The 16,588-nt window shown below is 49.5% G+C and overlaps 1 protein-coding gene across 1 annotated transcript; it reads right to left on the reverse strand.

Annotated features, from left to right (window-relative positions):
• Positions 1-586: 586 nt before the first annotated feature.
• On the reverse strand, positions 587-16,392 carry psip1b (PC4 and SFRS1 interacting protein 1b). Its single transcript, XM_075451043.1, has 13 exons — positions 16,302-16,392; positions 13,193-13,300; positions 13,050-13,114; positions 12,838-12,973; positions 11,164-11,511; positions 10,885-11,079; positions 8,349-8,537; positions 7,621-8,250; positions 7,449-7,543; positions 5,620-6,982; positions 2,669-2,770; positions 2,239-2,590; positions 587-1,089 (listed from the first exon to the last, which is right to left on the reverse strand). Exons 2-13 carry the CDS (start codon positions 13,274-13,276, stop codon positions 1,070-1,072), a joined length of 3,579 nt encoding a protein of 1,192 aa, XP_075307158.1. The 5' UTR covers positions 13,277-13,300; positions 16,302-16,392; the 3' UTR covers positions 587-1,069.
• Positions 16,393-16,588: the final 196 nt, after the last annotated feature.

Genomic DNA, 16,588 nt, shown 5'->3' on the forward strand with positions numbered 1-16,588 from the left:
CAGAGTCGGGTTATTGGCCTCCCTGAGTCGGGTGAAGCAGGTGTGGAAGATGGACGGGACTTCTTCTTCTACTGAATTTCAACAACTGGCTTATTTTAAAACCAGTAAATGGAAGAAAGCTTCATTCACATTTGTTTTACTTCAGCAGTGATGTTTACTTCTGGGATAAACTGCTGCCCCCTATCGGCCAGAAAGAGAATTACAGTTAATATCTGTAATTCTGAGGGCTCCACAGACACTGAAACACTTTAAAACAGGCCGGAAAACCTTTTTTACCCAATGTTTTTAATGATCTCCCTTTGAATGCTCTATCCTGTATTTATTTCGTCTTTGCATTTAAAGGACTCACTACTTTTATTTGTGTATTTTATTTGCATTTTAGTGTCCCTGCTTTTGAACCTAATATTTGTCTTTTATCCCACTGTAGCACTTTGAGATTTTAATTGTAAAATGTAAAGTGCGTTATAAATAAAATTTATTATTATTAATATCTGAAACATCTGATCTTTGAAAACGACTCCAAAGTAAAATAAGATAAATAAAACAGTAAAAAAATAATCAGACCGGAGACATTTCTTCAGGTTTGTGAAACAGTCTTTGTTTGTGAAATAAAAGAAAAAAAAAAAAAAACATATTTACAGGATATCCAGTCAGAAACAGACGTGTTAAAAAAGAAAAAAAAAAAAAAAAAATCTATAACAATTAAAACACTTTTCTGTACAAGCTGGAGCTCCAACAGTGAGCAGCAAAGCTTTGATGCTGAAAGTTTCCGGTTTAAAACGACTGGAACACAATAAATACACCTTTGGAGTGGAACTCCACCCCGTGCAGGAGAACGTGCAGCAGAGGCGGCTCAGTGTTCTGCTTTTTATCGTTAAAAAGTAATAAAAAGAAACTCCTGGAGGTCAGAGTAGATGTTAATGCTTGTGAGTGATTAAATTCAACGTTTTTAATCTAGTTAAAGTATCATTTTCTGGACTAAAACAGGCCGAGTGTGCCATGATGTAACGCTTCAGGTCCACACCCCCGCAGATCAGAGATGGTTCGGTCCGAGCAGCTTCAGGAGGCGTCAGGAGGAGTCCACTGGAGCTGTGGGAGGGGGGAGGAGTCAATGATTACCCAGAAATACGACTTAAATGCGACTAATTTACTCCGTTTGAGCCCTGATGAGGAACAAAGCTGCTCCAGGTTCTGATCTTTCTGTTTCTCTGTCATTTTACACACAAAATATTACGGCTGGGCAACGATTAAAATGTTTAATCTAATTAATCACGTGATTTCCCTGATTAATCACGATTAATCTCATTTGTACGCAGAATCCCAAAATGAATCCAAAAGTAGTGTATAGCTTTTAGCATTTAGCTTTATTCTAAATGTGCTGCCATATGAATGAAAGTGCCATAACATTTGTTGTGCAAACACACTTTTAACATCAGCATCTTTCTGTAGTTTTTATGTAGAAGCCTCGCTCCACTGTCTGTTTCCTTGAATGACTTGCTGCTATCAGTTGTGTGTTTTGCCTTTAAGTGATATTTTAGACTGGAACTACTACGCTGAGAAGACAATTCAACTTGGCAGTGTTTACAGATGACTTTGGTTCTGTCGACTCCGCCGTCTGGAAGAACTTTAAAATGAAAATGGCCGAGTAAAAGTTCCGTACCCTTCTCCATGTTTGGTGGATCCAAAGATTACTTTCTTTTCCTGTTCCACAGCAGACAGCAGCAGACTTTTACAAAATAAAAGCCTGTGAGCATCAGACTTTTACAGAATAAAGTGGCGCCCCATGTACAGAGGCTATAGTCCTCGCTGCAGCTGCCCCCGGTTCGAGTCCCTGTGCTGCGTGTTGTTCCCCCTCTCTCTCTGCCCCCTGCTTCCTGTCTCTCTGAACTTTCCTATCCATTAAAGGCACAAAAGCCCCCCCCCCAAAAAAAAAAAAAAAAAATTATTAAATTAATGCGCGATAAAATAACTGTTGGCGTTAAATAATCAATGAGTTAACGCGATAATAACGAGTTAACTCGCCCAGCCCTGATAAAAACTACAGAAACTCAGTAAAAGTTCATCTCTTTCATCTCGTTAATGGATTATGATTACAATTAATTGAATTCCAATTGGCTTGAATTGGACTTTATTATCTAAGTGCCTCGAGATGACATTTGTTGTCTTTGGTGCTATATAAATAAAAATTGAATTGAATCTCTTTCTGTCATTTTACACATAAAAGCAGCTCAGTTTTACCTTGTGTTTCCTCCTCCTCCATCCTCAGCTTCTCCCGGCTGCCCTCCACCCGCTGCGCCTCCTCCTCCATCCTCAGCTTCTCCCGGCTGCCCTCCACCCGCTGCGCCTCCTCCTCCATCCTCAGCTTCTCCCGGCTGCCCTCCACCCGCTGCGCCTCCTCCTCCATCCTCAGCTTCTCCCGGCTGCCCTCCACCCGCTGCGCCTCCTCCCGCTCCTTCTCCTCCAGCAGCGAGCGCAGGAAGGCGGCGCTCACCACCTCCTCGCCCTCCCCGGCCAGGAAGGTGTTCTTGAAGCGGTTGTACAGCATGGAGGCCTTGTCCATGATGGCCTGGCTGGCCCGATAGTTCCTCATCTGAAACACAGGAGTTACAGCCTGATTCATCGAGTCGTCTCCACCTCCAGCTGGAGCTCAGAGTGAGAGTGTGTTCACCTTTCTGAGCGTGGACACCAGCTCGCTGTGTCTCTGGACGTGCTGCGACGTCACGTAAACCATGCTGAGCTGGTCCAGCGCCGCCAGACACCTGGAGACGTCCTGCAGACACAAGAGTTCCTGTCAGACACGCCGTGGTTACCGGCTTCAGCCACCGGGGGGCAGAACAACGCCACCGGGGCGCAGAACAACGCCACCGGGGCGCAGAACAACGCCACCGGGCGCAGAACAACGCCACCGGGGCGCAGAACAACGCCACCGGTGGGCAGAACAACGCCACCGGTGGGCAGAACAACGCCACCGGGGGGCAGAACAACGCCACCGGGCGCAGAGCTTTGGTGCTTCTGTGTTCTGAACGTTTAAACCGTTTAATGTGTATGAAACGTGTCACATGACCACGGACGCCCTCTGAGCCTGAACAGAGGATTCCTGTTGCATCAACAAACACAAGTTTTCTTTCCATTTCTGATGATTTATCTGACTTTTTCTGCTCTTTGGCGCCCCCTACAGCTGTGGGATGTAACACCACCTCTGCTGCTGCTGGAGGAACCGAACCAGGACTCTGATCCAGGACTCTGAACCCTGTTCCATCAGAGTTCAGAGTCCTGGATCCATCCAGATGATGAAAAGATTCTGAACCCTGAACCCTGACAGCAGGATTCTGAACTCTGAACCCTGAAAGCAGGATTCTGAACCCTGAACCCTGACAGCAGGATTCTGAACCCTGAACCCTGAAAGCAGGATTCTGAACTCTGAACCCTGAAAGCAGGATTCTGAACTCTGAACCCTGACAGAAGGATTCTGAACTCTGAACCCTGAACCCTGACAGCAGGATTCTGAACTCTGAACCCTGAACCCTGACAGAAGGATTCTGAACTCTGAACCCTGAACCCTGACAGCAGGATTCTGAACTCTGAACCCTGAACCCTGACAGAAGGATTCTGAACTCTGAACTCTGAACCCTGACAGAAGGATTCTGAACTCTGAACCCTGAACCCTGACAGAAGGATTCTGAACTCTGAACCCTGACAGCAGGATTCTGAACTCTGAACCCTGACAGCAGGATTCTGAACCCTGACAGCAGGATTCTGAACCCTGAAAGCAGGATTCTGAACCCTGAACTCTGAACCCTGACAGCAGGATTCTGAACTCTGAACCCTGACAGCAGGATTCTGAACTCTGAACCCTGACAGCAGGATTCTGAACCCTGAACCCTGAACCCTGACAGAAGGATTCTGAACTCTGAACCCTGACAGCAGGATTCTGAACTCTGAACCCTGAACCCTGACAGCAGGATTCTGAACCCTGAACCCTGACAGCAGGATTCTGAACCCTGAAAGCAGGATTCTGAACCCTGAACTCTGAACCCTGACAGCAGGATTCTGAACCCTGAACTCTGAACCCTGAAAGCAGGATTCTGAACCCTGAACTCTGAACCCTGAAAGCAGGATTCTGAACCCTGAACCCTGACAGCAGGATTCTGAACTCTGAACCCTGACAGCAGGATTCTGAACCCTGACAGCAGGATTCTGAACCCTGAAAGCAGGATTCTGAACCCTGAACTCTGAACCCTGACAGCAGGATTCTGAACTCTGAACCCTGACAGCAGGATTCTGAACCCTGAACCCTGAACCCTGACAGAAGGATTCTGAACTCTGAACCCTGACAGCAGGATTCTGAACCCTGAACCCTGAACCCTGACAGAAGGATTCTGAACTCTGAACCCTGACAGCAGGATTCTGAACTCTGAACCCTGAACCCTGACAGCAGGATTCTGAACCCTGAACCCTGACAGCAGGATTCTGAACCCTGAAAGCAGGATTCTGAACCCTGAACTCTGAACCCTGACAGCAGGATTCTGAACCCTGAACCCTGAACCCTGACAGAAGGATTCTGAACTCTGAACCCTGACAGCAGGATTCTGAACTCTGAACCCTGAACCCTGACAGCAGGATTCTGAACCCTGAACCCTGACAGCAGGATTCTGAACCCTGAAAGCAGGATTCTGAACCCTGAACTCTGAACCCTGACAGCAGGATTCTGAACCCTGAACTCTGAACCCTGAAAGCAGGATTCTGAACCCTGACAGCAGGATTCTGAACCCTGAACTCTGAACCCTGACAGCAGGATTCTGAACCCTGAACTCTGAACCCTGAAAGCAGGATTCTGAACCCTGAACTCTGAACCCTGAAAGCAGGATTCTGAACCCTGAACTCTGAACCCTGAAAGCAGGATTCTGAACCCTGAACTCTGAACCCTGACAGCAGGATTCTGAACCCTGAACTCTGAACCCTGAAAGCAGGATTCTGAACCCTGAACTCTGAACCCTGAAAGCAGGATTCTGAACCCTGACAGCAGGATTCTGAACTCTGAACCCTGACAGCAGGATTCTGAACCCTGACAGCAGGATTCTGAACCCTGAACTCTGAACCCTGACAGCAGGATTCTGAACTCTGAACTCTGAACCCTGACAGCAGGATTCTGAACTCTGAACTCTGAACCCTGACAGCAGGATTCTGAACCCTGAACTCTGAACCCTGACAGCAGGATTCTGAACCCTGAACCCTGAACCCTGACAGCAGGATTCTGAACCCTGAACTCTGAACCCTGACAGCAGGATTCTGAACTCTGAACCCTGACAGCAGGATTCTGAACCCTGAACTCTGAACCCTGACAGCAGGATTCTGAACCCTGACAGCAGGATTCTGAACTCTGAACCCTGACAGCAGGATTCTGAACCCTGAACTCTGAACCCTGACAGCAGGGTTCTGAACTCTGAACCCTGACAGCAGGATTCTGAACCCTGAACCCTGAACTCTGACAGCAGGATTCTGAACCCTGACAGCAGGATTCTGAACCCTGAACTCTGAACCCTGACAGCAGGATTCTGAACCCTGAACCCTGACAGCAGGGTAAAACCCGGCACCCTCGGGGGTGCGTTGGCGTCTCACCGGGTTGTCGTTCTTCAGGGAGATCCTGATGTCTCCGAGGATCCGGTGCAGCGTCGAGTCCGTCAACGTCACGGTCAGGCGCTTCTTCTGCTGCTCCGCCCCTCCCCTCCTCCCGGCCTGCTCTTCTTCTTCTGTGGTGGTGGACTCGGCAGACGGCGTCTCTGCGCTGCCGGTTGGGTTGCTCTTCTTCTCCTCCGTTAGTTCCTTCTTCTCTTTTGACTCCGGCTCACATCCGTCCTCCTCCTCCTCCTTCTTCTTCTTCTTCTGCCCTCTCGTCATTCTCTCCACCTCCGGGTCCTTCTTCTTCTCCTCTTCTTTTTCTGCCGTCGTCCCACCCGCTCCACTTTTTGGTTCTTCCTCCTTCACCTTGTTCTTCTTCTCCACCTCTCCACCCTCGTCTTTTTTGTCCTCCGCCACAACACTCGGGTTGTCAGACTTCCTGTCGGTTTCAGAGCTTTTCTTCTCCTTCACTTCTTCCTTCTTCTCTTGTTCCTTCTTCTCCTCAGAGCTTCCTCTCTTCTTCTCTTGCTCCTTCACTTCTTTCTTCTTCTCTTCTTCCTTCTCCTCAGAGCTTCCTCTCTTCTTCTTCTCTTTCACTTCTTCTTTCTTCTCAGAGCTCTTCTTGGTCTCCTTCTGTTTCTCCTTCTCTTCTTCCTTCTTCTCAGAGCTCTTCTTGGCCTCCTCTTCCTTCTTCTTCTTCTCCTCCGCTGCAGCTGCCGTCGTTCCTCCCATCATGGTCTTCACGTGGATCTTTGTTCCCAGGCCGGCCTTCACGATCTTCCCGATGATCTTCCTCTCCTCCTTCTTCTCTTCGTCCTTCTTCTCTTTTGCGCCGTCGACCTTCGTCTTGTCCTCCGCCTTCTGCTCGCTCTCCTTTCCTCTCGTCTTCACCTCCTTCTCGGGCTTCTGTTCGTCCTTCTTCGCCTCTGCGGACGTCCGTGTGGACATCTTTTCCTCCTTCTCTGGTTTTTTACTGGTTGCTTTCTCCGTCTGATCATTTTCTTCCTTCCTGCTTTCTGTTCTCCGCTCGTCCTTCTTCACCTCTGCAGACTTCCTGGTGGACATCTTTTCCTCCTTACGACCTTCTTTGGTCTCGCTGGTTGGCTTCTTCTGTGGTTTATTCTTCTCTACACACTCGGACACTTTCTTCTCCTCTTCCTCCTTGTGACGACCTTCTTTTTTCTTCTCCGTTTTACTCATTTTCTTCTCTTCATCCTTCTTCTGTGCTGCGGACTTCCGGGTGGACATCTTTTCCTCTCTCCTTCCCATTTTTCTGTGGCTGGACGTCTTTCCCTCCTTTTCCTCGCCCTTCGAACTTTCTCTCGTCTTCTTCTCGGTGGTTTTCGCTGCCTCTGCAGCTTTCCTGAGGAGAAAACAGAAAAACATGCCGTTAGCCTCCCTCCCCGTTAGCCTCCCTCCCCGTTAGCCTCCCTGCCCGTTAGCGTCCCGCCCGTTAGCGTCCCGCCCGTTAGCCTCCCTCCCCGTTAGCGTCCCGCCCGTTAGCCTCCCTCCCCGATAGCGTCCCGCCCGTTAGCCTCCCTCCCCGATAGCGTCCCGCCCGTTAGCCTCCCTCCCCGATAGCGTCCCCCCCGTTAGCCTCCCTCCCCGTTAGCCTCCCTGCCCGTTAGCCTCCCTGCCCGTTAGCCTCCCTCCCCGTTAGCCTCCCTCCACGTTAGCCTCCCTCCCACGTTAGCCTCCCTCCCACGTTAGCCTCCCTCCCACGTTAGCCTCCCTCCCACGTTAGCCTCCCTCCCACGTTAGCCTCCCTCCCACGTTAGCCTCCCTCCCCGTTAGCTTCCCGCCCGGTGATGCGTAGCCGGCGTTCTTACGGCGCCCTCCTCCTCGCCGCTCCTCGCCCGTCCTTCAGCAGACCCCTCAGAGACTTCAGCAGACTCTCCCTCTTGGCCGCCAGCCGCCGGTCTCGCTGCAGATAAATGACAGACCCGTTGGTGAAGCGGTGGTGCATTGTGGGAAATGTAGGCTCTCGGAACGCAGGCTCACCTCGTTGTCCTTTTTCTTCTCCTCCGCTTTCCCTTCTTCCCTTTTCTCCTCCTCCTCCGACTTGTCTGCACTCCTCTCCCTCTTCTTCTTCTTCCCTTCCCCACCCTCATTCTGTTTGGCTTTCTTCTTCTCCTCCTCCTCCCTTTTCCTCTTCATCCCCTCTTTCTTCTCCTCCGTAACCTCCCTCCTCTCTTTCTGCTGAACCTCCTTTTCTCTCGGCCCTCTTGTTCCCTCTCTCTCGGAGCTTTTTTCTCTCTTCATCCTCTCCTCTTTCCTTTCTTCTCTCGGCCCTCTTGTTCCCTCTCTCTCGGAGCTCTTTTCTCTCTTCATCCTCTCCTCTTTCCTTCCTTCTCCACCACCCAGTTGACTTTCCTCCGTCTGTTTCTGGTCCTTACTCTCAGCTCTCCTCGTCTTTATCCCCTCTTCTCTCTCCTCCATCTTTCTTTTCGACCCTCTTCTCTCTGCCGTCTGCTCTTTCTTTCCCTCACCGACGCCCCGACTCGTCTCCTTCTGTTCCTCCTTCGTTTCATCCCCCTCTCCTCCCTTTCCCCTGACCTCTTGGCCCTCTTCCTTTCCCTCCTCTTTCCTTTTCTTTCCAGGAGTTCTCTTCTTCTTCTCCTCGTTGTCGACCTGACGAAAAGCAGAAAGCAGATTCTTTTTTTTCTCTGGAGACCAAAACAAAACTCGGACCTTCTCATTTTCAGCCTCGTGGGTGGATTCGTGGTTACCTTTGGATCTGCCGCTCTGCTGCGTGTGGTGGCTCCACCTGCGGCAGCGGCAGCGGCAGCTTCCTCCGTCTCTGCTGCTGATGCTTCAGGCTGTTTGGAGGCTTCTGTTCTGCTCTCCGCCTCCTTCTCAGCTCCAACTTCAGCCGTTTCAGGAGCAGCTTCGTGCTCTGAGGTTCTGCTCGATCGGGTCTGAGGAGACACACAGTGAAGCAGCTACATGTTTTCAAAGAGAGAAAAACAACAACAACACAGCCAGGAGCTGCTGCTTCTCCACCTCAAATGTTGCATTTTTTGTCAATTTTTCGTGTTAAAAATTCATTGTTTATCAAGTTCCTGCCACTTTGATGAGAAACTTCACATTTCGGAGTTTAAAAATGCTACTTAGAGATGTTCTACTCTTGCTTATGAGGACAGATCCTGGCTGGTAAACAGGTTTCTGGTCAAGAGTGGCAGATTTTATTGGGATTTTTATCCGATTCAAACACACAAAAATGAGTCCAAAAACACTGAAATGTTGTGATTTGTTGAAAGCTTTGAAAATCCACTGCTAAAAAGACGTCAATCCAACCTCAGATGAACACGACATTAAACTGTGTCATTATTTATTGAACAAAAACTGAGAGAGTGAAAAACTAAGTGAACCTCTTCAACCAGCAGGAGGGAACTTCAGACCCCAACATCAGCAGGAGACGTGACGAAGGCAAAGAAACAGCTGAAGAAGCAGGAACCAGAGGCTGAGAAGGCTGCTCAGAGCAGCAGGAACCAGGGGCTGAGAAGGCTGCTCAGAGCAGCAGGAACCAGGGGCTGAGAAGGCTGCTCAGAGCAGCAGGAACCAGAGGCTGAGAAGGCTGCTCAGAGCAGCAGGAACCAGGGGCTGAGAAGGCTGCTCAGAGCAGCAGGAACCAGGGGCTGAGAAGGCTGCTCAGAGCAGCAGGAACCAGGGGCTGAGAAGGCTGCTCAGAGCAGCAGGAACCAGGGGCTGAGAAGGCTGCTCAGAGCAGCAGGAACCAGGGGCTGAGAAGGCTGCTCAGAGCAGCAGGAACCAGGGGCTGAGAAGGCTGCTCAAAGCAGCAGGAACCAGGAGCTGAGAAGGCTGCTCAGAGCAGCAGGAACCAGGAGCTGAGAAGGCTGCTCAGAGCAGCAGGAACCAGGAGCTGAGAAGGCTGCTCAGAACAGCAGGAACCAGGGGCTGAGAAGGCTGCTCAGAGCAGCAGGAACCAGGGGCTGAGAAGGCTGCTCAGAGCAGCAGGAACCAGGGGCTGAGAAGGCTGCTCAGAGCAGCAGGAACCAGAGGCTGAGAAGGCTGCTCAGAGCAGCAGGAACCAGGGGCTGAGAAGGCTGCTCAGAGCAGCAGGAACCAGGGGCTGAGAAGGCTGCTCAGAGCAGCAGGAACCAGGGGCTGAGAAGGCTGCTCAGAGCAGCAGGAACCAGGGGCTGAGAAGGCTGCTCAGAGCAGCAGGAACCAGGGGCTGAGAAGGCTGCTCAGAGCAGCAGGAACCAGAGGCTGAGAAGGCTGCTCAGAGCAGCAGGAACCAGAGGCTGAGAAGGCTGCTCAGAACAGCAGGAACCAGGGGCTGAGAAGGCTGCTCAGAGCAGCAGGAACCAGGGGCTGAGAAGGCTGCTCAGAGCAGCAGGAACCAGGGGCTGAGAAGGCTGCTCAGAGCAGCAGGAACCAGGGGCTGAGAAGGCTGCTCAGAGCAGCAGGAACCAGGGGCTGAGAAGGCTGCTCAGAGCAGCAGGAACCAGGGGCTGAGAAGGCTGCTCAGAGCAGCAGGAACCAGAGGCTGAGAAGGCTGCTCAGAGCAGCAGGAACCAGGGGCTGAGAAGGCTGCTCAGAGCAGCAGGAACCAGAGGCTGAGAAGGCTGCTCAGAACAGCAGGAACCCGAGGCTGAGAAGGCTGCTCAGAGCAGCAGGAACCAGGGGCTGAGAAGGCTGCTCAGAGCAGCAGGAACCAGGGGCTGAGAAGGCTGCTCAGAGCAGCAGGAACCAGGGGCTGAGAAGGCTGCTCAGAGCAGCAGGAACCAGGGGCTGAGAAGGCTGCTCAGAGCAGCAGGAACCAGGGGCTGAGAAGGCTGCTCAGAGCAGCAGGAACCAGGGGCTGAGAAGGCTGCTCAGAGCAGCAGGAACCAGGAGCTGAGAAGGCTGCTCAGAGCAGCAGGAACCAGGAGCTGAGAAGGCTGCTCAGAGCAGCAGGAACCAGGAGCTGAGAAGGCTGCTCAGAGCAGCAGGAACCAGGGGCTGAGAAGGCTGCTCAGAGCAGCCACGAAAAACACTGAACTCTTCTGTTACGGTATTTTCTTTCAGGGTTCTGTGTTTACAAAGGAAAACTCAGTAAAACTGTAAAATAATGATCGTGCTGCCTGGCCGAGCCTCAGATCAGTAAGCGGCAGCAACATGTCGGGCAGAAGCAGACCTCAGGTTAAAGGTTAAAGTGTTCACATGCTGCCGAACATCAAGGCTGTCCGCCACCGTCGCTGCATCATGTTGTTTCATGACTGAGACGTCTGCAGTAACCAGAGAAACCGTTGTGGTTACCTTTGGATCTGCCGCTCTGCTGCGTGTGGTGGCTCCACCTGCGGCAGCGGCAGCAGCAGCGGCAGCTTCCTCCGTCTCTGCTGCTGATGCTTCAGGCTGTTTGGAGGCTTCTGTTCTGCTCTCCGCCTCCTTCTCAGCTCCAACTTCAGCCGTTTCAGGAGCAGCTTCGTGCTCTGAGGTTCTGCTCGATCGGGTCTGAGACGGAAAAACATCCAAACATGATTATTTAACTTTAACGCCAAGAAGAAATGAAAACCCTGTGATAGAACAGAACCGTACCGTCCTTTTGCTGTCCACAGAGGTCGACCTCTCAGACGTGCTGTGCGCTGCGGACGCACGGCGACCCGCCGGCCGTCTGCTTCTCGTGGTCGCAGCGGCCTCCTCTGCGACGGTTTTATCCGGAGCTAATCGAGATGAAGCCCTGGTGGCAGCTATGGCAGCGGCTTCTTTGTCACCTGAAACTTTGCTTTGGGAGCGTCTGCCGGCGGCTGCTTTGCCGCCAGGCTCAGCTTTACTGGGAGGCTTCTCATTGGGAGCTTTAGTCGCTGGAGTCGGTTTATTGGGCGTGGCGCCGGGTGCAGAGGTCGGTTTCACCGGCGTCTTACTGGTGCCGGGCTTCCCTGGAGCCTGAACAGAAGAGAGAAATACTACTGGTGCCTGATTTTAATTTGTTTATTACACTCAGAGACGGTTAATGGGAAAAATATGCAAAACTATTTAAAACTGAAGCTGCCGCGATGCGACGCAACGCGAATAACTTCCATCAGCGCCTCAGGTGACACAAAGATAAGTACGATGAATGAAAGAGCCCGTATGAAAGAGACGGCAGCGTTTACAAGCGTCACCAAGGCGTAAAGAGTCCATAACGCAGCGCTGGACAAAAGACCCGATGGCACCGGACGTCAGAGTAACCGTGCACCGCGCTCACAAGCTCCAACAGAAAAGCGGCAGCTTGCAGACATCATCCCTCTTTCACGATACAAAAGTAATCTGCATTAAATTCCACGTTTCGCAACATTGACCTTAAAAATCGTGTTTTTTCCTAAGCTGTGAAGCTCTCGTTCGGAGTACAAAGAAGCACCGAAATGTCCCGCAGGACGCTCTTAAAGCGGCGAGCTTTGAATAAGACGCTGGAGCCCAGAGAGGAAAAGGTGGCTCGGACGCAGGAAGCAGCCGGGAACACGTTAGCTTTTAACGGAATGAGTGGGCTGGTTGGTGGAAACGGACTCTGATAAAGAGCAGACTCAGTTAGACGCACCTAAATGATGCCGACACACCTGTGATGCATCCTGTATTCAGCTCCTGTCTCTTTAAGGCCACATTTACACATAGCCGGGTATTTAGAGAAACGAATATTCCCCCCCCCTCCGTTTTCAATAATAACATCGTGCACACAACATCGTTTTCAAAAAACTTGTCATTTACATCAACCCGCATAAATACGCCGTCAAGCGCCATAATAACTCTGCCAAACCTGTTGGCGGCTGACCTGCGTGCAATCCTTCGCCTCTGCTCATCCATGTAGAGCAGCTGTTGCAGATGCAATAAGGCCAGAATCGTTTGCACAAACGTAAAAATGAGTAGAACTTTAACATCATCCATGATGATCCTGATCAGCAGCCAAACAAACTGTAAACATAAGGCGCTCGCATGGCGTTAAGCATTTTCTGGCGCATAATGTGACGTTTAAGAACCTAAAACGCCGTTTCTCCCAGTTGACACGGCAACACATAACCGGCGTTATCAGAAATAATCGTTTTCGGTGATAAAAACGGGGTTTTGGTGTAAATGAGAGGCCAAACCGCAGGGAAATATCTGCGTCTTCCTATCGTGTAAACGGGGCCTGAGGCCCACCTGCCTGGCTTTACGTCAGGACCAATATAAACTGTGACGGCTCATTAACGAGTGAAACGAGCTCACAGATCAATAACCAGAGAAGAAGAGAAGACTCACTTTGAGTTTACTCCCGACTCCGGGCGTGTTCTGGATCTCCCACATGCCCTCGGTGAAGCCTCTGATGCGAACGCCGCTGCCGTACTTCATCTTGTTCCCCACGTACGGGACGATGTTCTCGGGTGGGAGGAGCCCTCTGAGGGGGGGGGCGCACAGTTAGATGGGTTCGGATAGAGAGAGACACACGGCTGATGGGAGGGCAGCGTACGTACATCTGATGGGTCCCGAAGAAGAAGACGGGGACTCGCTTCTTGTTGCCGTCCTCCGACTTACAGATCTGCAAACACACAGACGGATGACATCATCCAGGTACAACCCAGTGTGTGTGTGTGCACGTGTGTGTGTGTGCACGTACCCTGGCAGGCCAGTGAGGGAAGCCCTTCATCTTGGCGAACACCAGCTCGCCGGGTTTGAACTGGTCGGCGTTTTTCCCGGGCATCCTGCCGCCTCACAGCTCACACAGCTGGAAACAGATGTTCACATCAGCGTTAACCGCAGACCGGAGGTCAGTTCAGCTCTTTACAAACCGACAGCGGAGTCAGAGAGTACCGACAACCTCCCACTGTGGGTTTAAACCAGGGCTGGGCAACGATTAAAATGTTTAACCTAATTAATCTCATGATTTCCCTGATTAATCACGATTAATCGCATTTGTACCCAAAATCCAAAAATGAATCCAAAAGTAGTGTATAGCTTTTAGCATTTAGCTTTATTTTAAATGTGCTGCCATATGAATGAAAGTGCCATAACATTTGTTGTGCAAACACACTTTTAACATCAGCATCTTTCTGTAGTTTTTATGTAGAAGCCTCGCTCCACTGTCTGTTTCCTTGAATGACTTGCTGCTATCAGTTGTGTGTTTTGCCTTTAAGTGATATTTTAGACTGGAACTACTACGCTGAGAAGACAATTCAACTTGGCTGTAAATGCAGGAGGTTTTTTTTTTAACATTTATTTTGAAATACGTGCTTTTATGTTGAAACAACTAAAACAGGAAGTAGCGCCGGTTAGCTCCGTGAGCTTCACACAGAGACTTTTACAGAATAAATGCCTGTGAGCGACAGACTTTTACAAAATAAAACCTGCGTTAATGCGCGATAAAACACTTATCGCGTTAAATAATTAACAAGTTAACGCGATAATAACGAGTTAACTTGCCCAGCCCTACTTTAAACACAAAGTGACCGATTGTGTTGGCTTATCTCCAGCTGTGAGGGCTCCGTGCTCATTAATAACGCTCAGTTAGACCTCATCTTCGATAAGAAGCTGAGCATCCGCAGGTTTTTAGCTCAGATAACACAGACAGGAGGCAGGGTGAGGGTCTGATGGGGTAAAAACAATGACACGAGGTGGTTAGAATGCTTCCTGTTCTGCACCGGACGGCAGAAACCAGAAGAAATAGAGCTAACTTCATTCAACAGCAGCAGAACCTTCTGCTCCCATCAACCGTTTAGTTTAAGCTAGCAGTTTTAGCTTGTTAACCTGCAGAAGAACTTCCAGAGTCCAAGGTGTACGCTGTTCCCGTCAGTGATATCAAACCAAACGAAATAACTGTTCAACAAGCTCAAAAAGGGATTTTCCAGCTTTCACACAACCACTGCAGCCTGCTAAGCTAATACGCACCGTTACGGTGCTATGGAACCTTTTTAGGAGGAACCTTTGACTTTAAAGCTGTTTTCAAACAGTCACCGGAGCCCTGAGATGTGGGAAAGATGTTCAGGAGGGGCGTCCACAGCAGACATTTCTCCATCTGTGCCTCGGTAAAGCCTCACTTCAGGAATGATCAACACATCCAGAAGCCCCGTCTGCTCTTCTTCACTCGCTGTAAAGTCAGTTTCCTTAGCTTAATTTATTTTTATTCTTTATCATCAACGTTTGAGACTGAGAAGTGAAATAAAGCATCACAGGTTGCACCCTCCTGGCCTCAGATTTATGAGTCACAGTTCATGCGGCTGGATGAAAGCAATCGAGCTTCACTAGAAAAGTTGTTGGACAGAATGAATGAACTTTATCTGAACGGCTTCTCTCGTGGTAAAAGAGAGTAAAAGTACGATAATAGCATCATAGAAATATCCCTACAAACAGCTTAAAGGTGTCAGAAAACTGCTCCTGCGGCGGTTAGTTTCATATTCGATGGTTCTGGACCGCTTGCCTTCTCCCATAAAGGACGGCCCGGTGGATCCTCTGCTGAAGGAGACGATAAAGGAGGCTTTGGAGCTCCTTTTCTTAGTATTTACAGGATCCAAACATCTTGGTTGCTGCTCAGATCCGAGTCATTTCACTCAGAAAACTGACCAGTTTGGCTGAATGCTGCCACTTTAACAGGTGTAAGCCACTATTGTTGCATCTTTAGTCTGAAAGGGTGTTCAGAAATATCTATATGAACAAAAAAAGAGCTACGTTTCCCTTTGCATGAGGGTCGCTACACATTTTATCTGCTTTTCTCAGTGCTCTTCTTCTTCTTGGTTTTGTACAAACAGATCAAATGAGAGTTTATATATATATTTACAATGAATGCATTCATTTTGACAGCCCTTGTATATACATACCTGCAGCAGATCAGACTGAGTTATGGAAGAAAAAAAACATGTATTTGGACAGAAATGTGTTGGGATCAATAATCCCTCCAGCCTGTTCTGGTTCGGCCTACATGTTTGGCTTTTGCCGCATTAATTTGTGGTAAAAGTCTAAATAACTTGAATCTGCTGCTGGAAATCTCAGTTTACGACAGTTTCTCATACTTTAGGCTTCTTTAATTCTGAGTAAATAGGAACAGGTCTCAAAATGGAAGCAAGTTAACTGAAATTTAACCTTTTTAACGCAAAATAAGCTTTTTATGGAAGTCTAATCCAACGCGTGAATATATATATATATATATATATATATATGTGTGAGAGTTTATATATATTTACAATGAATTAATTCATTTTGACAGCCCTTGTATATACACATACCAGCAGCAGATCAGACTGAGTTGTGGAAGAAAAAAACATGTATTTGGACAGAAATGTGTTGGTTTGGTCCTCTCTGTCCGCTGCAGGGCTTGTAGACTGTAGATCTAACCGATCAGGCAGCTCAGAGTCACATTTCTCACTCATTTTACAGCAGCTCAGGCTGAGTTTTTACATTTCTGACTCATTTTACAGCAGCTCAGGCTGAGTTTTAACGCTTCATCTGAAACCTTTAACCACTCACACTGAAACTGAGAACAGGTCCGTCATTCAACCGTCTTCACCTCTAAAATCCCTTTTTTGTTGTTGCGGTGTATCACTTGTGCAGAGTGAAATGTGTCAGACTAACTCAGCAGTTTCAGTTCCAGCAGCGTGTTCTCTCATTGTTTACAAATACAGCCGCGTTAGCTCCGAAGCTAACCACTGCTAGCCGACCGTTGGCTCCCCACCGGAGGGTTTGGACCCCGGAGCCGCGGCCTGGGTCTCACACCTGTGCGGTGAACGCGTACTCACCCACAGAGAGAAAGACGGCCTTCTGTAAACCAGGACGAACCGGATGCTTCTCGTTACTAAGCTACGCGCTCCTGCCCGCCGCCATGTTGGCCGCTCTGCAAGTGTGACGTCAATTTCAACGTTTTCCCGCGAGCCGTTGGGCCGTACCAACCGGAGAGGACCGTGGACTGTACCAAACTTGAGAAATAAAATACGACGTGTTATCCGCACATTTTCTGGTTTACTGAGAAGTTTTAAAAATGACATATTTTCGCAATGTTTTGGCTATAATATGTGCGATATTTATG

The sequence above is a fragment of the Odontesthes bonariensis genome, chromosome 19 (genome assembly GCF_027942865.1).
Source record: "Odontesthes bonariensis isolate fOdoBon6 chromosome 19, fOdoBon6.hap1, whole genome shotgun sequence".
NCBI classification, from domain to species: domain Eukaryota; kingdom Metazoa; phylum Chordata; class Actinopteri; order Atheriniformes; family Atherinopsidae; genus Odontesthes; species Odontesthes bonariensis.